We start from the raw sequence: 22,362 nt of genomic DNA on the forward strand, positions 1-22,362 counted from the left end.
CAGATGACCTGACGGAAAAATGTTGGATTGTATACCTGGATTACATTTCATTTACTTATTCTTTAAAAAGTTGGTGCTACCAGTAATTCCAGGGAGATTGGTGAGTAAATATGTGTTTTACTGGTCTCTGATTTGTATTGTCTACTGTTATTCAAACAAAACTAACTAAACACTCCCTACATGTATTGGTGGACTTTAAAACAAAGCAAACTGATTCATAAAGAACTGGTTGAACAATTGCTAATCTTCTTAGTTTCAATCTCCAATCCATTGACTGTTTCACCTCTGAATGGACAAATCATCACTACTATCACTCATTGCACCAAACTCATTCAGCTGTTAGTCTCTGGAAAAGACAGCAAATTCTTATTTTTTTTATGTCCACAGTCTCCTTTAGTTTTTGGATTTCCATGATTACAAACATACAATTCATCCATAAAGTTGGTTAATCAGTGTTGAGAAATGGATTACTGACCGCATAGCTAGCTGTTTATGCTTAGCTGTAATATCAACACCTGCAGTTCCTAACTCCTTTGAGTTCTGTCATTTCTAACCTGGGATGTATGACTTCCTATTATTCAGTCAATAAAGGAAAGGCTCTTATTACATGTTGCTTTGATCCACCGAACCCTCATCTGGTCTTCAGAAGCAAATGAAACCTTCATAGATAGAAACAGTCATTCAACTCTGCCCCAGTCCTTACAGATTTGGATTCTGTGAAAAAAATAATAATTCTGGAGGTGGGCACCTCAGATTCAGATGTTGGTGAACGGACAGACATATCTTCTTTTCTCATCAACTATCTCCAGACAAGAAAAAACTAAGGTGTACAGTGCCTTGCAAAAGTATTCGGCTCCCTTGAACTTTTCAACCTTTTGCCACATTTCAGGCTTCAAAAATAAAGATATAAAATTTTAATTTTTTGTGAAGACTCAACAAGTGGGACACAATCGTGAAGTGGAATGAAATGTATTGGATGTGTCAAACTTTTTTAACAAATAAAAAAGTGAAAAGTGTGATATTATTCGGCCCCTTCACTTTCAGTGCAGCAAACTCACTCCAGAAGTTCAGTGAGGATCTATGAATGATCCAATGTTGCATGGTTTGAGCCTACTTTTTGTCAGCAGGGACAGGGAAGATGGTCAGAATTGATGGGAAGATGGATGGGGCCAAATACAGGACCATTCAGGAAGAAAACCTGTTTGAGTCTGCAAGAGACCTGAGACTGGGACGGAGATTTATCTTCCAACAAGACAATGATCCAAAACATAAAGCCAAATCTACAATGGAATGGTTCACAAATAAATGTATCCAGGTGTTGGAATGGCCAAGTCAAAGTCCAGACCTGAATCCAATCGAGAATCTGTGGAAAGAGAAGAAGACTGCTGTTCACAAACGCTCTCCATCCAACCTCACTGAGCTCGAGCTGTTTTGCAGGAAGATTGGGCAAGAATTTCAGTCTCTCCATGTGCAAAACTGAAAGAGACATACCCCAAGAGACTTGCAGCTGGAACTGCAGCAAAAGGCGGCGCTACAAAGTATTAATGCAAGGGGACGAATAATATTGCACGCCCCACTTTTCAGTTTTTTATTTGTTAAAAAAAGTTTGACACATCCAATAAATTCCATTCCACTTCACTATTGTGTCCCACTTGTTGATTCTTCTCAAAAAAATAAAATTGTATATCTTTATGTTTGAAGCCTGAAATGTGGCAAAAGGTTGAAAAGGTCAAGGGAGCCGAATACTTTCGCAAGGCACTGTATGTAACGGGGAGCTTCTTGCCATCAAACTGGCATTGGGAAAAGGAAAACATTGGCTGGTTTGAGAAAAAAAAAAAAACAGTTTGCAATCTGTACAGATCATAAGAAACTGAATTACCTTCAATCGTCAGAGATTAAACTCCAGACAAGCTTGGTGGTCCCAGTTTTCTGCATGATTTCATTTCACTCCTACTTACTTCACTGGTTCCATACACCAAGTCAGATGCTTTCTCCAACCAGTTGTTTTGCACTCAATGGATCCCAAAACCTTAGAGAATATACTCTCATCCTTCTCTACCAGTGGTATGTTGACCTGAGTGATTAAGGGCCTCATCCAGCAAGCACAAATCATGGATCCAGAGCCTGGTTCAGGCCCTGCCAACTGATTGCATGTTCCCACATTAAGGTCCCATGTCCTACATTGGACTTACAAATCCAAGTTTGCATGCCATCATGAAATTAAATGCATAACTGAATCCACTCAAAGGCACTTCGAGTGATGCACCCTTGAACAAGCTGTGAAGGAGATTGTCTCAACCTGTTTTTTCTGTACACAAAACAAATGCATCAGCCATTTTCCCTCAGGCCTGCTTCATCAATTGCTTGTTTTTAATCAACCATGGTCACATATCTGTGGATTTTGTCGCATGCCTACCCCAATCAGAAGCTAACACTGTCTTTTTGTTTTGTAAGTATCATGGAAAACTTCTCCAAAGCAATGCATTTTGGTCTATTTTCAAAATTATTCTCATTTCTAGAAACAGCCCGTTTGCTTGTCCAACATGTGTTCTGTCTACATGGTATAACTTCTAATATTGTGTTCAATTAAGGTCCATAGTTTACATAAATCTGAAAGACCTACTGTGGCACCCTGGGAGCAGTAATTAGTCTATCTTCTTTTTTTTTTTTTTTTTTTTTTAATCCTCAATCGAATGGCCAAACAAAGCAGCTTAACAAGGATCTGGAATCCATCCCCCGCAGTGTCGTCATTAATAGCCCCACTTCCTGGAATTTGCAGAATTAAAAAAAAAAAAAAAAAGAAGTTGTCACTTCTTTGAATTGAAGAACATAATACACACATGGCTGATAAACACTGGATCTCCTTAGCCATAATACATCCCTGCTCAGAAGGTATGATTATATCATCACAGGACATTCGACTAAAAGGCATTCCTTGCAAGCTGGTTCCCAGATTAATTGATCCATTTGAGATTAAATCTCTTGTAAACGTTTCTTCAGTATGCCTTAAACTCCCTGCCTCTTATGATAATTTGCCCTACTTTTCACATTACAAATCAACCAGTTACTGCTAGTAATTTTTGCTTTCTGACCACACCCCCACCTTCCACCCAACTTCTTGACAACCATCTAGCATACACAGTCCTTCACATTTTGGATGTCCTCAGTAGGGGTTGTGACCTTTAGAATTTGGTTGACTGGGAAAGTTATGGACCACAAAATGTGTCATGGATACCCTGCTTTTTAATTCTTGATCCTGATTTGGGATCCTCATTCTACAAGGAGTACTCTTAGAAGTGGTTAAAACTGCCAAGCGGTAACCACTGAGGGTGAGATATTGTCAGGATTGTGGGTTCTCTGTTGGTCTTATTCCATAACTATAGCTTTTCAGGGTGAGTTGGGCAGGATGTTTTTTTTTTCTCCCCTCTATCCTCCGGTGAAACCAGATGTTTCCCTGTCTTCCCACCCCCCCACCCGCTTCTCTGCTGCACTCTTTAGTTCTTTGAACCCTTAAAAAGCCTCTTTTTTTCTGCATACCTCTTAATTCGAAGTATCAGCTGGTCTCTCAACAAAATTGATCAGCTTCTCCCGACAGGAGTCAGGGTAAGGGGGACCCTCTTACCTTGATGGAAACAAATTGGATTCATGATGACAACTGGTTATTTTGCTGTTTGGTTGGTGAATTCTGGATTGTCTACAAATTTGTGTGGATGTGTCGAAGCTCGACAGTGCTCAGACTTAATTTGGAGAGCTGCAGCAGGGAGCTGGAGCAGGCTGTTATCAGGATTGTGAACTCACTGGCAGCACTCATGAATGGTGGGAAAAATCTTGGAGAAGCTGTGAGCTCGACTTTTGGCGTAAATGATCAATTTGGCTGTTTTGGAGTTCCATCAGAGGAATATATACCAGCGAGACTTTAAAAGGCAGAAACAACAATTCACGAGTTCTGCCTGACCCAAATTGTGGCCTTGACGCCGGACTTATCTCAACTCCTCCTGGAATGTTTGAGAACAATAAAGATGCTTTGACTGTTTCCTCACCCCTCCCTTCCCCAAGGTTGTGGACATGTAACAGAACCTCAACTGAGCTGATGATTAATGTCACCTCTTATCTGGACAATGGCTGAGGGGGGGCTCTGGACTATGCTACGACTTTCCCTTAAAAATTCAATGTTTTCACTGGCCTATATGTACATGTATAACGTCTGTTTATGTTGCTTTGCTGTGGTAGTTTTTTTTTTTTTTTTTTTTTGATGCCTCAAATCGTGCCCTGTCTAGGACACGGCATGAGATAACTTTTTTTTTATACCATCTCTCCTCATCTTTTCTTCTCTTTTCTCATTTAAGCAAAATATTATTCTGAATAAGAATAAGAGGGCCGCGCTATTTAATAGCCGCAGCTTCGTGCACTCCGCCCATCTTTCGGACGACTGTACGTACATATTATTGTTGTATCTCGGTGCAATGCCAATAAAGTTTATTCTGATTCTGATGGTTCCTGGGTTGTGTCATTTCATCTACACTCCATGCAGCTGATTCTTGTGACATAATCATCATTCTTTGATGGATCATTGAACATCACACAGTGATCTGACCCACTCTAACCATACACTTTCTGGGTATCTTCTTGTGAAACTCATGCTAAAGTTCTTACCTGTGTGTCATCACAGATTCTTCTGTGTGGTCCTGGAAGTCCTCAGGGCATCTTTATGCCTGTGCCGTTGACCTTCATATAACAAGCCTCCTGTTTTTAAAAGAAGTCATCACAGGTGCTCCTCAATCTGTCTGCTCTCTCACTGCTCACATGGAAAAATCCACTCATCTGAAAAGAATAATGTATGTTCCGCTCATCATCAACCTGGAAATCCTGGCAGCTTCTTCCAATAACTGTAAGGAGAAAGAAAAAGTATCAACAACAAAATCCTTAAGGCCTATCTGCAAACAGCATCTCACCTCTTGTTCTGTTTCCACAGATACTCACCTAAACAACTTTCACTACCGTTCATAATAAATGCATTACTTTACTTACTCCTTCCTGTTTGGTTATTTTAGTATAACAACAAACAGAATTAGATGATGTTGCTTACAGCTGTCCTCACTTTAAAGGACCTCTTCTGTAAAACTTTCTTTAAATATGTTTTCATTTTGTCAGTAATGTTAATGAATTTGTGACATTGAAAGTTTAACATTTAATGTTTGTTTTGGATAAATTAGTGAATTGTCAATTCTGTTTATATTTAACCCTAGACTTGCACCACAGATGCAAAGCAACCAATACACATAATCATAGTGTCTTGGTCCAGGCTGAATAATGCATTAGTACGGAAGGAGGAACTGATGAGCTATTGTAAACAGCACATAAGTTCAATAGACAACAACAATTAATTTATAACTGTTGATACATTTTCTTTCTTTCAGATCAACTACTTCATTGCTCTTAAATGTATCTGTTTCTTATGCCATAAATGATCAGATAATCAGACACAGACCTTATGTCATGAGGAGTGGGTGGTTTGACAAAAAAAAATAAAGAAAATCTTGAAAATATTCAAATAACAAAAAAAAATCTGCATTTGAGAAACATTATTAGAATAAAAAGCATGTGGTGTCAATAAGTGTCAGCAGTTTAACATCTGTTGGTTACTTTTTTTTTTGCTTACACTTGCTTTACATTTTTTAAATAACCGAAGCAAATATAAAACTTTTTGGTCAGATCCTCATGCATGCTAAATAATCCAGGTAGATAAGCCTAACAAGGTTGAGTCAGGTCTTCTGGATGGTTTCTTCTATGTTGAAATGCTTTGTCATTTGGCATGGAATACCCTTTCATTTCTATGCCAATGACTGTCAAATTTACTTCCCTCTGCAGTACACTGGTGCACGTTCCATTTAACCTCTTCTTGACTGCCTGGCTGACATCAGGGACTTAATGGCTTTAAATTTCTTAAGTTTTAAGAGAAGAAGACTGAAGTCGTTGTTTTCTCCTAATGGCACGATCAAAAACCACCTTATCGACCTTTCTAGCCTAATTAGAGAAACAAAGCGTCACTAATCTTGGAGTGATAAAGAAGGACCCTTCCATGAAACTTGTCATGTAAACATGATTGTTAAATCCTGTTTTTTTTTAAACTTGAGACGACTGTCTAAATTGAAGCCCATACCGTCCAAAAATAAACTTGAGACAGTAATACATGCTTTCAAAACATCCAGGCTTGATTACTGCAATGCATTTCTGTTTGGAATCAGTCAGACCTCCATTGCATGCTTACAACTGTTTCAAAATGTTGCAGCCCAAAATTTAATGGGTATAGGCAAAAAAGAGCACATTACACCAGTTTTGGCCTCCCTGCACTGGCTCTCACTTCACTTTTGAATTCAGTTCAAAATCCTTCTGTATGTTACCCCCTCTTATCTCGCTGATCTGCTGCAGCCATATGTCCCACAGTTCTCTCTGAGGTCAGCAGATCAGATGCTTCTATTGGATCCTGGAACCCTTCTTAAGCTCAGAGGGGAGAGGACCTTCTTTGTTGCAGGTCCAAGATTGTGAAATGAGTTACCACTGCATGTCAGGCAGGCTCCCTCTCTCTTTGAAGTCTTGCTTGAAAACCCATTTTTATTCTCTGGCTTTTGACACTCTGTGATTTTGTTTTTAACCTGTCTGTATTCAACAATGTTAGCCATTTAGTTATCTTTTTCCATTCGGATCTATATATTTTTTGCTGTGTGCTTTGCTTGTTGTTTCTGCTGTACAGCACATTGGTTGGCCTTGTTGCTGTTATAAATGTGTTAAAGATGGGAGCTGGCTGTGGGCCACCGGACCCGAAAACACTCTCTAGCCCATGTCTTTCCCCTCGGCTCAAATCCCCTTCAGAAGTGGCAACTCTCATTATCAATAAATCAAGGAAATGTCAATTGTTTTATCAATTATATTAAATCAAGGCAGGAAAAGGTTACAGTTTACAGCGCTGGTCTCTCCGGTCTGTGATGCGATCACAAACATGGAAGAGCCCCGATGTCCCTGTTCATTACTAATTTATAGGGTCCTAGACTCCTCCTTCGCAGAAAGGGAGCTCAACCTGCTAGTGTATGAGGGGGCGTGCCTAAGTGTGATCTCAATGGATCTAATGTGGTTCTGATAGTTATCATCATCAACCATGCATAACATCATCAAAAGATTCAGAGAATCTGGAACAATCGCTGTGCGTAAGGGTCAAGGCTGTAAAACTCTACTGGATGCTTGTGATCTCCGGGCCCTTAAACGTCACTGCACCTCAAACAGGAATGCCACTGTCAAGGAAATAACAGAATGGGCTCAGGAATACTTACAGAAAGCATCGTCAGTGAACACAATCCACCGTGCCATTCACCGTTGCCAGCTGAAACTCTACAGTGCAAAGAGGAAGCGATTTCTAAGCAAGCTCCACAAGCTCGGACGTTTGCATTGGGCCAGGAGTCATTTAAAATGGAGTGTGGCAAAAGGAAAGACTGTTCTGTGGTCAGATGAGTCATGATTTGAAGCTCTTTATGGAACACTGGGACGCCATGTCATCTGGACCAGAGAGGACAAGGATAGCCCAAGTTGTTATCAACACTCCATTCAGAAGCCTGCATCACTGATGGTATGGGGTTTGCATGAGCGCTTGTGGCATGGGCAGCTTGCATGTCTGGAAAGGCACCATTAATGCAGATAACTATGTTCAGGTTCTAGAACAGCATATGCTCCCATTTAGACGTCATCTCTTTCAGGGAAGACCCTGCATTTTTAACACGATAATGCCAGACCACATTCTGCAGCAATCACAACATCATGGTTACGTAGGAGAAGGATCCGGGTACTGGAATGGCCAGCCTGCAGTCCAGATCTTTCACCTATAGAGAACATTTGGCGCATCGTAAAGAGGAAGGTGCGACAAAGAAGGCCCAAGACGATTGAACAGTTAGAGGCCTGTATTAGACATGAATGGGAGAGCATTCCTATTTCTAAACTTGATAAACTGGTCTCCTCTGTCCCCAGACGTCTGTTGAGTGTTGTAAGAAGAAGGGGGGATGCCACACAGTGGTAAAAATGGACTTGTCCCAACTTTTTTGGGATTTGTTGACGCCATGAAATTTGGAAACAACATATTTTTCCCTTAAAATGATACATTCTGTCAGTTTAAACTTTTGATCTGTGATTTGTGTTCTATTCTGAATAAAATATTAGATGTTGGCACCTCCACATCATTGCATTCAGTTTTTATTCACAATTTGTTTAGTGTCCCAAATTTTTTGGAATCCAGTTTGTACTTTGTATATAAATACACTCGAGCCCTCATATCATGTCAATATGTTAATGACTTAGCACCACTATTTTATGATGTAATTCCCTCTGTGTGTTTGTGTGTGTTTGTGTGTGTGTGCACGCACATTTTTGTTTCAGGTTACCTTGTAGGGACCAATTGTATAAAAAAGCATGTGTTGTGGGAACCATCTGCTCTTTATGGGGACCAAAGCCATGCCCCCATAAGGATGTCTTGTTGAGGGGTTAGGGGTTAGGTTTAGGACTTGGTGTAAATTGCTGATGGGTTAGGGCAGTGCTTCTCTATTATTTTCTGTACCCCCCCCCCCCCACACACACACACACACACAGAAGAAGAAGTAAATAGTATAATTTTGTCTATAAAGTTGTTGTAAGTACACCTCTGCATAACATTGTGTCCTTATTAACATTAAAAAAAGAATATAGATCAACTTACAATGAAGAATACCTTTATTAACATTGTTTTTTAGTCTGTAACAGAAACAACTTAAAATGCATCAATTTGCCTGGAAAAAACAACAACAAAATAAACAACAACTTAAATCCTTATTTAAACTGTAAACATCTTTGACCATTTGATACTGAAGAATAAAATTAACTATAATCAATAATTAATAATAATTTCAAATTGATCAGCAACATTTTAACTCAGGAGCGTTTTATAAAACACAGAACTACAAAACAAAAATTAAAACGATTTGTGCTGATTTTATTTTATTTTTTCATCAAAATGAGGAAGTCAGGATCGAAGAGCACAGTTATCTATAAAGACTAAAAAAAAATGTCAGTGCGAAAGAGGAAAGGGGGTGGCAGGTAACCCTCTCACTTTGAGTTTACTGTTTGTCGCATGCATGCTGTGGATGAAAAGCATCCATTGCATCATAAAAACAGCAGATTAACTGAGGAGGTGAATATATTTTGTAAGCAAAGAATAGAGTCCTAACATTTATTAAACATTACTTCTGTATTTACAAAAAAAAACCAAAAAAACATCAAAATTGTGCTTTGACAAACTTTTCGAAAAAACTAAAACATTTTGTCAACGTGAAAGAGGAAAGAGGGGGCAGGTGTTGCTCTCGCTTTGACTGTACTCTTTGTTGCATGCGTGCTTTGAGTGATGTCGAGAGTGTCATAAAAACAGCAGCGGAGGTGTCGGAGTTATTTATCGTCTCAGCAGCAGAGGGGAGTGACACGGTTCAAGCATGGCTCCCAAAACGACAAGGTGGTCAAATTAATTATTGGTAAGCCTGAGAGATATGAGCAAACAGTTGCCGGAACGCACGCGACAAAATGCTGGTGAAGATTCTCAGTCATCCAGGCAGGACATGATAAATTCAAAAACTTTCAATACAAAAACAACTGGACTTTATTTGTAACGGAAGACGTTTCACTCCTCATCCGAGGAGCTTTTTTTAATGTCTCGCACAACAAAATGAGAATGGTGAAAAATAAAATCTACTCCTTGCGTCAAAGAACGCATGTTCCCCGGTGTCACATGTGTACTTGCCCCCGGCATCCCCCCCCCCCCCCCCCCCAAGTAGGGGCACGCCTTACTATTTGAGAAAGACTGGGTTAGGGTTAGGCATGTACCAGTAATGTTAGGTTTAGGGTAAGGGCCAGGGTTAGGCTATAGAAAATGAATTGAAGTTGCTGCAAAATCCCCAATAAGTATGTTTACAAGAATGTGCCTGTGCACACGCTCCTGTCATATTCTTCATTCAACCTTTATTTAATCACATTGAACCTTGGGGACTCATTTACAAGAGAGACCTGATTTTAATATATTAGCAAAATATTTTATGAAACAGATCTTTTGAAATTCTGCACATTTACCGAGCATGCTTTGGAGTCAGACCAGTTCAATATGTCTATCACAGCTGATCAACCTTAGAAAAGAAAACACTAAACAGGTAAAGTCTTAATGTCCTTGTATTACCATGTTCAGAAGTTCTTTTAACACAGGGTGCAGACAGACACCAAGGAACTTGAGGGTAAACTAAACAAATTTGATTTATTTAGATAATACAAAAACCAAGGCTGAAGTGGCAGCAAAACTTGCATTAACTCAGGGAGACAGAGGGACAGAACATGACTGGCTGTAGAAAGAACAATCCACGGACGAGGGACAAACAAAATGAGACATGTTTTAAAGAGACCGTAACGAAAGAAAATGACAAACACCTGAGGAGAGACTATGAGGATCAGGTGATAGTGGGAGGATCAAGAGCTGACTACATGAGGGAGAAACAAAAAACACTGGGAAAGCTGAAAACGCAAGTAAAACAGTCGCAGAGTAAACTAAATCCAATTATCACAAGAAGAAAACATCACAAAACACAAGGAGCCTGACATTTGGAGTCAACCTTTGTGTGTTTGTCAGCAAATTATCTTATGAACCACTGGGTAATTTACAAGATTTGACCAAAAATGTTAAAGCTACATTTATTTATTTTTTTTAATTTAAATTAGGATTATTATTTTAAAACTCTGACATAATATGCTGAGGGGGATATGCTCTCCATTTAAGGATTGCTAGCCTTGTAATATTGTTTTGTATATATTAGCATGGTAATTGTTACTTTTCTCATTATTTGTTATTACAAAATTAAAAGCAGTCTGATAAAGGTTGATTAAAACTGTGCAACAACCAACAGTATTTTCATAAATGCAACATTGTGGGATAAAATCACAATTGAGAATGCTTTAAAAAAAAAAATCTTTATAGTTCACATGTGCAATTATTGACACTGAATTTTTTTTTCTGGAATTATTAAAATGATTTTGTGTCAGATACTCAGATTGGTATAAGAAAAAAAAAAAACTTTTTAATTAAGTTGATAATCATATGGTAAAAAAACGAAAAAAAAAACAAGTGAAAAATAAATTGTTGTTGTGGTCAGCAGAGAGTGACAGTTCCACGGACACAGCAGGGGTGTTAAGATGCACCATGTGTTATTTAAAGGAGCATTTCTGTTCAGCTGACGGTGTCTACAATTTGTCTCACGAGTCTCTTGATGCTTTTAGAGAAACATTTACTGACCAAGTCTGAAAGATGGTAACAGCAATAAGAAACTGAAGATTTGTTGATCACATTTTGCTTTCTGTTCCAGAGTGGGGGCAAAATGTCAGAAAAGAACATCTATATAAAGTAAAGTCTATGTAACACCTTGCTTCATCACCATCGTAACCTGTGCAACTGTGTCTTTATTTAATAAAGAAACACTTGTTTGATTCAACAGCATATTTTTGGAAAGTGAACACAGAAATAAATAAAACCATGTTTGGATCATTTAGAAAGTAATGCAACAAGAATGTTTGTTTCATCCATTACTCCATATCTTTTTTCACTGCTCCAATACACAAAGAGTCACTGGTACACAATCACCTCAGGGAGATGACGTGATGGCCAGAATTTATTTCCTTGTTCATTGCTTCAAAGCTGATCTTTATTGAGAGATGAACTGATATTACATAATTTCATTTTACCTACTCAAACTTAATGCCAGGGGTATTTATAAAGCACTTTTGTGTGCATGTGATGTGTAATGTGAATGTATCGGGTTTTTTCTTTTTTTAAGAAATACAGTATGTTGTTGAGGTCGGATCAGCTTGCTACCATCCCATTTGTTACTCCTGGATTGTACATCCAGGCTGGCAACATCTGGTGGAAGAGGCTTTGCTGGACTTCTGCTCCCTAATGGAAAGAACAATGTTACTGTGCCTCAGCAAAACACACAAACTGTTGTGTTCATATCAAAAAAGTTATCTTTTGCTGTGACTTCTTTGTTAGCACAAGGCTTCTAACTACCAGACTGCATTCTCTGCTGACCTCCTGGAGTACAAACTCTAGAGCAACTTACTCCTTAAGGAAGGGAAAGTAAACCCCTGGGATCAGGGTCAGGACTTTGGCTCAGGTTGGGATAAAGCTCTCTTTATGGTTATGGATAGGGTTAATTTGGGTTACTTCCAGTTGAAAACTACTCTGGATGCAGAGAAAACCAATTTTGAGCAGTGCCTGCAGGAGTAATGCCAGATTTAAAAACATCACTACGCTATACCAGGGGGACTTAAATCTGCAGTATTTCCATGTGGGATTGCTTCTGCAAGTCTCGAAGATTCACTAGTAAAGCATTACTGCCACATGCATTTTAAAAAAGTTCAACCCCCACAATGATTTTTTTTTACACCCCTTGAACATTTTCCTAGAGTTTGACATAAAATATTTTCTTTTATGCACATTTTTGTATAGAATATTTCCGATAAGAAATAAATGGTAATTTTCACATACTGTCAAGCTTATTTTGCCTTATTTTTCTGTTACTGAAGTTTTGCAATTTATTAAAATATATGTATTTGTAACTTGTATTTTTTCTTTTATTTGCTAGGTACGAGTTGTAATTGTTGATGAAAACGACTGCGTTCCAGAGTTTCTACAGTCGATTTACAGCAAGGATGGCGTACCAGAGACTGTTACAACCGCAACCTCCTTGTTGCAAGGTGAGACATACAGAAAAATCTGAAAAATGTGTTTTATTCATTTAACATTTCATGTTTCAGTTCTCCCAACAGTGGTGGTGTTTTTTTTTAAATTTATTTAAAATTTATTTTTTAACCACAGCATACCATCCATCCATCCATTATCTTTTACCCACTTCTTCTATTTTGGGTCATGGGGGTTGCCGGTGCTCTTGTCCAGTGATCACTGTGCGAGGGATGGGGAATACCCTGGACACGTTGCAAGTTCATCACAGGGACACATAGAGACAAACAAGCATTCACTCTCTCACTCACACCTAGGGACAATTTAGATTTACCAATTAGCCTAACAATCATGTTTTTGGTGTGTGGGAGGAAACCGGAGTACCCGGAGAAAACCCACACTTGCACAGAGAGAACATGCAGGCTCCACCCAGAAGGGCCCCCGGACCGGGATTTGAACCGGGGACCTGCTCTTTGAGAGGCAGCAGCTCTACTGGTTGCGCCACCGTGCTGCCCCCACAGTGGATTGGATTAATACAATTCTTTACTTTGAACTGTTTTGTTTTGCTTGATTCTTATTTTGTACAAATTTTCAAAGGAAATCATGATTACATGCTTATATAGTCAGTGTGGACCTTACCCGTATCACAAGTTTAAAACTACTTGAGTGTTGAAGGAAAAGTTTTTTGTTTATGTTGATTATATTAACACAAAGATGTAAAGAGTTCCCATTTTATCACACAGTGCTAGTGCAACGATTGTTAAAATACCAACAATTTTCTCAGTAAAATGAAGAAACTACAAACAAACATTACAATTTTTACTACAATTAGTTTAAAATAATCCACGTATAACTACATATAAAACTGAGAAACTTCACCTATTTTACATCAAAGTCCATGCTTAATAATCCAGGTATAAAATCCAACATTGGATTTTGGATTTTATACCTGGATTATTGAGCATGGACTTTGATGTTTTCAACCAGTTTGACAAGACTGTCAACAAGGAAGAGGGCCGGCAATGGAGGAGGGGCTTATCAAAGAGACCTTCTTATCACAAGCAGAACTGGTTTGTTCCACTGTGGAGTAAGCTGTTAGGGGAAGAATCAGTTTTGTTGTGTGTTTCCTTGACTGATGAAGCCTTCCGGATCGAAGGTGAAACGTTTCAGCACAAAAAAAAAAAAAAAAAAGAAACTGTCCAGATGACCTGACTGAAAAATGTTGGATTCACCTTTTTTAGATTTTGAAGAAATGTATATTTTAGTTAAAAGCAAAGTCGTGAAACACATAATTAGCATGCAGAGATAGGCATTCAGCTTGGGTTTGCTAAATCATGTGTCATTCCATAATCAGTTCATTTCTAAGTGTAGTCAAATATATACTGGCAAGTTGGAGAGGAAAGGAAAAGAACAAAGCAAAATGCATTGCCAGGCAAACCAATTATCCTGCTTCCCATAGAGATCTGAGCATCCAACAGTTTCCATCCACAGCACAAAGTCCAGATAGGCCAGAATGCCATTGGTAATGTAGCCAAAAATGAACACTGATTGTCACAACAAAAGCAATGGTGTTGGTCTCCATCTTGTGCCATCAAGCTAGGAACATGGACAAAATAATTAAAAAGGGGGGGAAGTGGTCCTGAGGTTTGGACTACAGAGTTGAATTGGTGGCTAACGAACTTCAAATTCAGTTCAGTATTTTTATTATCACAAAGCTGGTTTGCTTTTAAACTGCGTCTTTTCGGGGCAGAATGTATAATAATTTCTATTTATTTTATTTTTTTTTCAGGAAAAAAAAAAAGAATAGAATATTTTATGTATTTTATGTTTTGTTTTGTTTTTCTGTCTTGTATTTCCACAACTTGATGATTGTGAGTGGATCCCTGATGCTGCTCCACTATAAATGCAAACAAATGAGAGTCAGAAAACCTTGGTTGAATGTGTCAATAACCAGCTTTGTCTTACTACTAAATATGATTCCAGGTTGTTGGGGTTAGTCAAAATGGATCTTTTAAAGACACCTAGGGGGTCTACACTATGCTTTATATTAATGGGCACTGGAGTGATGAAGTCATTAACTAAAAACATCTTTAGGCTCTGGTTTGTTGGTTGTGGGTTTTGAGTAGACATTTATTTCTCCTAGTAGGTGGCAAGTATCAAGTACAATTTATGTGATTACCAGAACACTTTCTTTTCCAGAAGAACTTTGTTGTTGTAACAAGATGAGCAGTGTTGGTCACTTCTTCTGTCAGTAGTTTTAATCTTGTGGCTGATTAGTGTCCTTTCAATTCACTACCTTCCCATGCAATGATGCAGCACAGCAGTTCTTGATGCAAGATTACGAAAGGGTTCTCAGCTAAATAAATGTTCTAATGGTGCTCTGAAGAGTAGAGATCTGTACTTAGTAAATTAAATATTGACTCATGTGACATGTGTTTGGCTGCTGCATGTGATTAGACTCTGGACAGACACTGGAGGAACTGTTCATTTTCTACCCATCATCCTTGGATGAGAGGTAGTTTATCACTTTCCAGAACCAAAGATATTTCAGCTGCAGTTCAAAAAACTGTCAGCCTTTGGAACAAGCACAACAGTCAGGTAAATACACACAAACTGACTTTGTCCAACCTGTTAAGCTGACAAATTTAAACAACTGAAACTATATCTAAAAAAGTTAAATCTGGTCCTCTGGACATTCAAAAAAAAAAAAAAACCAAAACAAAGCAAAACAACAAAAAATGTAGAGACGTTTCGTCTCTCGTCCGAGAGACTTCTTCAGTCTGAGTCAGAGTCAGAGTCAGAGTCAGAGTTTCTTTATTGTCATGTCTTTATTGTCTGAGGTGCTGTATTCAGCTCAGTCTCTTAAATAACACCTTCTCAGAGTGGATCAACCAGTTTTTCTGCTGACAACCAAAACCAGCTGATCACATGCTCAAGAAGGACCATCAGCCTAACAATGGATCATTAGCACACTGATGGCTGTTTACTATTCACAGAGGGCTGAGTGATACTAGCAATCACAGCATTGTAAGAGGGGGACAGTTGAACACGTAGGCCTCCACCCCTGTTTAATGATGGACAATTTCTTTTCACAAAGATGGCCTCCTTTACTCCTCTCTCAAACCATCGTTCCTCTCTGTCCAGGATGTGAACATCTTCATCCCTGAAAGAGTGACCGCTGGCCTGGAGATGAGTGTAGACCGTAGAGTACTGGCCTGATGATGTTGATCTTCTGTGCTGGGCCATCCTTTTGGCCAGTGGCTGTTTTGTTTCCCCGATGTAAGACTGATCACAGCCCTCCTGACACTGAACAGCATACACAACATTACTCTGTTTGTGCTGGGGGACTGGATCTTTGGGATGAACCAGTCTTTGCCGTAATGTATTTTGGGGTTTAAAAGCCACTGGGACGTTATGTTTAGAAAATAAACGTCTCAGTTTCTCTGATACTCCCTCAACATACGGAATGACCACTGGTCTGGGTCTGGGTTCCTCCTTTTCACCTGTTGGCTGACTGGAGTCCTGTTTGGGTTTCTTCTCTGCTTTTAGGAAGGCCCAGTTAGGATATCCACATTGCTCTAGAGCCTGTCTTGTGTGGGATTTCTCCTTCTGCCTGGCTCCTGAGCTAGTGGGGACGCTGTCTGCTCTGTGGTACAGAGTCCTGATGACTCCTAACTTGTGCTCCAAAGGGTGATGGGAGTCAAACTGCAAATACTGGTCTGTGTGTGTGGGTTTGCGGTACACCTCAGTTTGCAAATGTCCTCTATCAGAGGTGCTATTTAGGAGACTGAGCTGAATACAGCACCTCAGACTGAAGAAGTCTCTCGGACGAGAGACGAAACGTTTCTACATTTTTTGTTGTTTTGCTTTGTTTTGGGTTTTTTTTTTTTTTTTGAATGTCCAGAGGACCAGATTTAACTTTTTTAGATTTTTCTACCTGGATTATTGAGCATGCATCAGGATGAACTGAAACTATAATTCCCATATTAAAGGAAGACCTATTAAAATGATAATATTCTGATCATTATGAGTTGGGTATTACTATTGAAAAACTAAGGAAAGGGGGACATAAAATATTTAGGGGTGAAAGTCTATTGTTTAAGGACACTTATGTGTGCAGTTATCTTGTATGGTCTCCAGACAGAGGCATGTAAAACAAGACAGGAGAAAGAACTGGAAGTGGCAGAAATGAAGATGTTGAGGTCTTCCTTAGGAGAGACGAGGATGAATAAGATTAGGAATGAGATCATCAGAGGTACAGCACAGGTTGAACAACTGGGAGATAAAGTTAGAGAGACCAGACTGAGATGGTTTGGACATGTCCAGAAGAGGGACAGTTGGTATATTGGTAGAAGGATGTTAGAAATGCAGCTGCCAGGAAAAAGACAAAGAGGAGATATATGGATGCAGTTAGAGAGGACATGGAGGTAGTTGGAGTGGATGAAGAAGACAGAGTGAGATGGAGGAGGATGACTTCCCTGAAGAGGGAAAAACCAGAAGAAGAATATGTTTGTGTTATTTTTTTTTAATTGTTATTTTGTGATGCCAGTTGGCTGCATTAACAACGCTTCAGTTTATTCCCTAAACTTTGATATGACATTAATAGAAAATATACAACCTGAGGGAAAAAATGCAGAGTTTCAGTTACATTCTGTTGACAAGAACTCTTACAGACTTACTGGTATTTTTAGATTTTGGGAACTTGTTCTGCAGTTTTTACATTAGCATGCTTTAATTCAGATACTGGATACTGACATTAGTATTTCTATATTTAAAGAAAACTCGCAGCTTGATTTTTTTGCTTCTGTTGCTCAAAGAGCTCACAAATCTGAACGTTAGCATCATTGAACAGTCTGAGCTATGGCTTTTTCAGATTTATGTCACTATATTTAGGGATTAAACGGTTGCCAGTTTTCAAAGTTACCATGGTCAACTTTTTTCAGGATTTCATAAATTAGTTTTCTGATTCCTTGGCTGAAATCACACCAAAATATGATCATGTTTTCATTATTGGGGACTTTAATTTGCGCATGTGCTGTCCTGAGAAGCCCTTGGTTAAGGACTTTTTAGATTTATTGGACTCATTTAATCTAACTCAGCATGTAAACGGTCCCACCCAAGAGCGCGGACATACACTGGACCTTGTTTTAACACGTGATGCGACTGTTAATAATCTTGAAATTGGTGATGATGTTTTTTCAGACCACATGCCAGTCCAGTTTGAGTTCACCCTCCCCCATCTAACTCCTAAGCTGTGCGTTCCTGCACATTGCAGCCGTACTATTAACCACTTCACTGCCGCACGTTTCACAGATGTTTATAACTCTGAAATGATAACTCAGCCCCCAGTGTTTCCCCCCAGTGTTTCTCTCCACCACTGAGGCACTGACATCCCAGTTCAACTCTGTCTGCTTAAAGACTCTGGATCATGTCGCTCCTGTTAAAACTAGAAAATCAAAACTCAGAGCAGAACCTTGGCTGAGTGACGTCACCAAGGCCATTAGACAGCAGTGCAGGAGGGTTGAGTGCAAATGGAGGAAAGACAGGCTGCAGGTCTCTTTTCAAATACTAAAAAGAGAGTTGGCGTCGTTATCAGAAAGCAGTGAAAGCTGCTAAATCCAAATACTTTTCTGATATCATAACCTCAAACTCTCACAACCCACATGTCCTCTTCTCCACCCTAAACTGTTCTCCACCTCACTGAACCATCACCTCTGGAAGCCTCAACTGAGCTGTGCGAGAAATTCTTACATTTCTTTTTGGAAAAAAAAATTGCGACCACCCGTGCTCTCATTTCCCCTCCAACTCATGACCCATCCATCCCACCACAATCTGTAGCTCTTTTTGATCATTTTGAACCCATCACTCTGTCTTCTCTAGAGCAGGTCATGTGCAGCTTGAAACTTTTTGGTTTCCCCTTTGATGTGGTCCCCCCTCGACTACTAAAGGAGGTTTTTCCAACCCTAGGTCCGTCCATTCTTGCTATTGTAAATAGCAGTTTATCCACTGGTGTGGTGCCAAAAACCTTTAAACATGCTGCTGTCCAGCCTCTCCAGAAAAAAAACAAACCTTGACCCCTCAGTTGTTTCCAACTTCTGGCCTGTCTCCAGACTCCCATTTGTTTCTAAACTACTGGAGAAAATAGTTGAGTCCCAGTTGAAGTGCATCCTGGAGGATCACGCCATCTTAGAGCTTTTCCAATCTGGCTTTAAACCTCTCCACAGATCATGAACTTCTGGCTCATGATTGTCCAACAGAATTAAATTGTTTGAGGTAAGCATAGAGGAGAAGTGCCAAATATTATTTTAAGGTTCTGAAGAGGGCAGAGTCTGCGGTGTGGTTGTATTTTATATGTTATGAATTATGGAGTGATGGTTTGATGTGTATGTGGAAGCAAGGATCTAATGACTTTGTCCACTCGCTGTGTTACATCCAATGAAGTTACCTGAAGGGTTAACTTTTAGCTTGAACAATTTCTGAAATTATATTTTTCTTATGTTGACCTTGTTATTTGTGTTACATTCGTTGGATTGTGTTCAGGGTCAAAATTGTGAAAATGGTTGATTTTCTTTATTAAATAAATTATTTTTATAACTTTTTAAATTTGATTCCGTTAACATTTTATCAAACTTTTATGACAAGAACAATTGCTTTTTACTTGTATGATTCTGTGTGTGTGTGTGTGTGTGTGTTATTTCTATTAATGTGTATGTTTGTATGAGCACATGAGCTTAATGCAGTGTAAGGTGAATTGGAGAATTGAGTTTTTGATTGTGAAATGTTCTTGTAAGTGTAAAATATGCTTATTCAACTCCCTGGTGGTCTTTTCAGTTTTAGCAAGACAATCAATTTGTGGCCAAGCTGGTCTTGGCCCCATGGATTCCCAATGTGTGATGCAGGAGCAGACATTTTTCAAAATGACTGTCCTTACAGTCCTTGCTGTGCAAATATCACTTAAATCTCATCCTACAGAGGCAAACATCACTGCGTTGGTCACACAGACTCTAGAAATTAATGGTTAGTAGTAATTACATGTTGAATGTCTCCAGATTTTGCCAAACAAGGTTCAAGTTTATTTATTGTCATTTGCATCACATGTGGTACATGAGGTGGAACAAAATTGTGTACTCAGGGTTCCAGTTACCCACAAAAATAGCAAAAATATAAAGTATAAAAAGAAATGGTATATAAGGATCTCGGATATATGCTAAACACTAATAATGTAAAAAAATACGGTATATTAAACAGCAGCCCAAACACTTCTTATTTGCACATTTACACATACACCTACAGTTCATTTTATTCTGTTTTATACCTATATACATCACTTATTGTTTTCACTCATTCTACAGTAAAACCTGATGAATAAAAATTGACAAAGAAAGCATCAGCAGGCTGTAAGGGCATGCCCATTACAAAGCAACATATGTACTACTGGGCCACAGTTGCCAAACTAAAGCTTTTTATTGTTTTCTGTATTCTTTGTTTCAATAACTTATATTCTGTAAATGTATCTTGATGTTCAGTGTTGCTAGCGTGTAGCTCTTCTAAAGTTTATTTATGTATGTTTTCTGTTCTTTGTGTCTATTTCTTTAGTGTCAGCCAGTGACTGTGACTCGGGAGCGAATGCAGAGCTGACCTATTATACCATGAGTCCAGATTTCACCATTTCCCCTCATGGAACCATCTTTCCAGCGGGGCCTTTGGACTACGAAAGACCCAACCACCTGTATGAGTTTGTCATCATGGCCATTGACAAAGGGGAGATCCCTCGCACAGGCACGACAACGGTACGGATTAGAATGGCCAATGTCAATGACGAGTCACCCGAGTTCTCCCAACACATGTAAGTAAGAATGAAGCTCTCATTTATTTATTTATTTTTATTTTATTTTTTTTAGCAATTGTATTCCTTTACTTTTGGCACAACCTAAAACTTGCTCTTGTTTATTTTGATAATGATTTTGTTTTTATTAATTTTCTTGTTTGTCTTTTTAAATGCTTTTTGTTTATCCAAAATGTTAAAATAGGTCATCTAGCCATATTCTTCTTGGCTAGAAGAATCTGTCCAGATGACCTAACTTTTTTGTATTTATTTACCTGGATGATTGAGCTTACATCAGGGCATGTTCTTAGTTCATTTTTTTATATATTTTTAATCTTTTTTATTTTTATTTTACAATACTTAACTGCAGCTGTGGTTGTTTTCAAAGTGCTTTATAAATAAAGTAGTAGTAGTAGTAGAGTTTTTAACAGTACATGCTCTTGTACCACCTTGACACCGTATGCCACCCTGCATTTGGTCCTAGTTTTCTCCTTGAGGTAGAATTGTTCCAGGCACAGTGGTAGAAGTGCCGACATTGTGATGTATTGTCTTAAAGCCGTCTCTTACAGCTTTTTTGGGCTGCGGTTTAATTAAGAGTGGGGACAACTTGGTAATAAATCAAGACATTAAGACTTTTTTTTGTTAGTAACTTGTAAAAAAAAAAAAAAAAAACCTTTATGTTGTTGTTGAAAGAAGCATTTGACCTGATATATCACACACTGTTAATGCATGCCATTTTGTCAGATGTGCATTTAAAATCCATAATGCACATCAAATACAAGTTCAGTTCTACTTGTTTCAAAACCTTATAGAGACAGAGCCTGGCTGTCCTGCAAATTCAGGTTAGAGTCTTACAGCTGCTTCCAAAGTCAGCACAGCAGCTGCTTTTACCCCCCACCACCAACACCACCACCACCACCTTCCTCCTCTTCACAGCAGAGGTTCCTGCATTTTTTAATTGGTTGATTTTCTGGCAGAGAGCTGGGCAGATTGGTGAGGCAGGGTCAATCAACCATGCCCACCAGCACCCTCAGGAGGCCCTGAGCCTGAACTTTGTGAGTGAAAATGTATTCTGTAATTGAGGAGGTCCCAATGAAATAGAGTGTTGGTATGGACAGAGTGATGTAGTTATAAAGTACATTTATATGCAGTGCATCTGATATGCATGTGCTAAGTTTTTATAGAGGAACCAAATTAGTATGTATGCATGTGTGTGCATATGTGGGTTTCATTGATTTGCTTTCAGTAGCAGTGGGTTAATCAGCTTTTCCTGTAACCCTTACTCTTTACTACAGCTTATCCAGAAACTGGTCAGTCATTCATGCTCACTAAAACAAATATAACAAAATACACACTTCTACAAATTCACCTAAACAGTGACTTGCATATGTGATCTTGAGTAGCTATAAATGTGTGCACACATGGACAGAACTGAGCAAACGTCTGCAACATTTTTGATGAAACACACAGAGGACAATGGAAAAATAAGCTTTATGTAGATAAAAATCATTACTTTCACTTTGCTATTTGGCATATTGTGTTAGCTTGTGCACATGGGAGAACAAACTTGAGTCTCGAGTCAATGTGTTTGATGAAAAGTGAGGGAAGGAGAGCAAAGGAGAGGAGGGTCATTAAATATGTCATTATCCAGGCAGAAAATGTGGCCTATTTGTATCGATCTGTGGAGTTGGAAACATGCAGTAATGAGTACCTGTGTGTGTGTGTGTGTGTGTGTGTGTGTGTGTGTGTGTGTGTGTGT

At 38.9% G+C, this 22,362-nt stretch overlaps 1 protein-coding gene across 1 annotated transcript in view; it reads left to right on the plus strand.

Moving 5' to 3' along the window:
• si:ch211-186j3.6 (neural-cadherin) overlaps positions 1-22,362 on the plus strand; it is a 467,709-nt gene that overhangs the window by 156,899 nt on the left and 288,448 nt on the right. The window contains exons 5-6 of the mRNA XM_037694242.1: positions 12,684-12,795; positions 20,375-20,624. Of these exons, the coding sequence (XP_037550170.1) occupies positions 12,684-12,795; positions 20,375-20,624 (362 nt within the window). The remainder of the gene's footprint in view (positions 1-12,683; positions 12,796-20,374; positions 20,625-22,362) is intronic.

Source organism: Nematolebias whitei, chromosome 2 (assembly GCF_014905685.2).
Source record: "Nematolebias whitei isolate Nwh7 chromosome 2, NemWhi1, whole genome shotgun sequence".
In the NCBI taxonomy this organism is placed as follows: domain Eukaryota; kingdom Metazoa; phylum Chordata; class Actinopteri; order Cyprinodontiformes; family Rivulidae; genus Nematolebias; species Nematolebias whitei.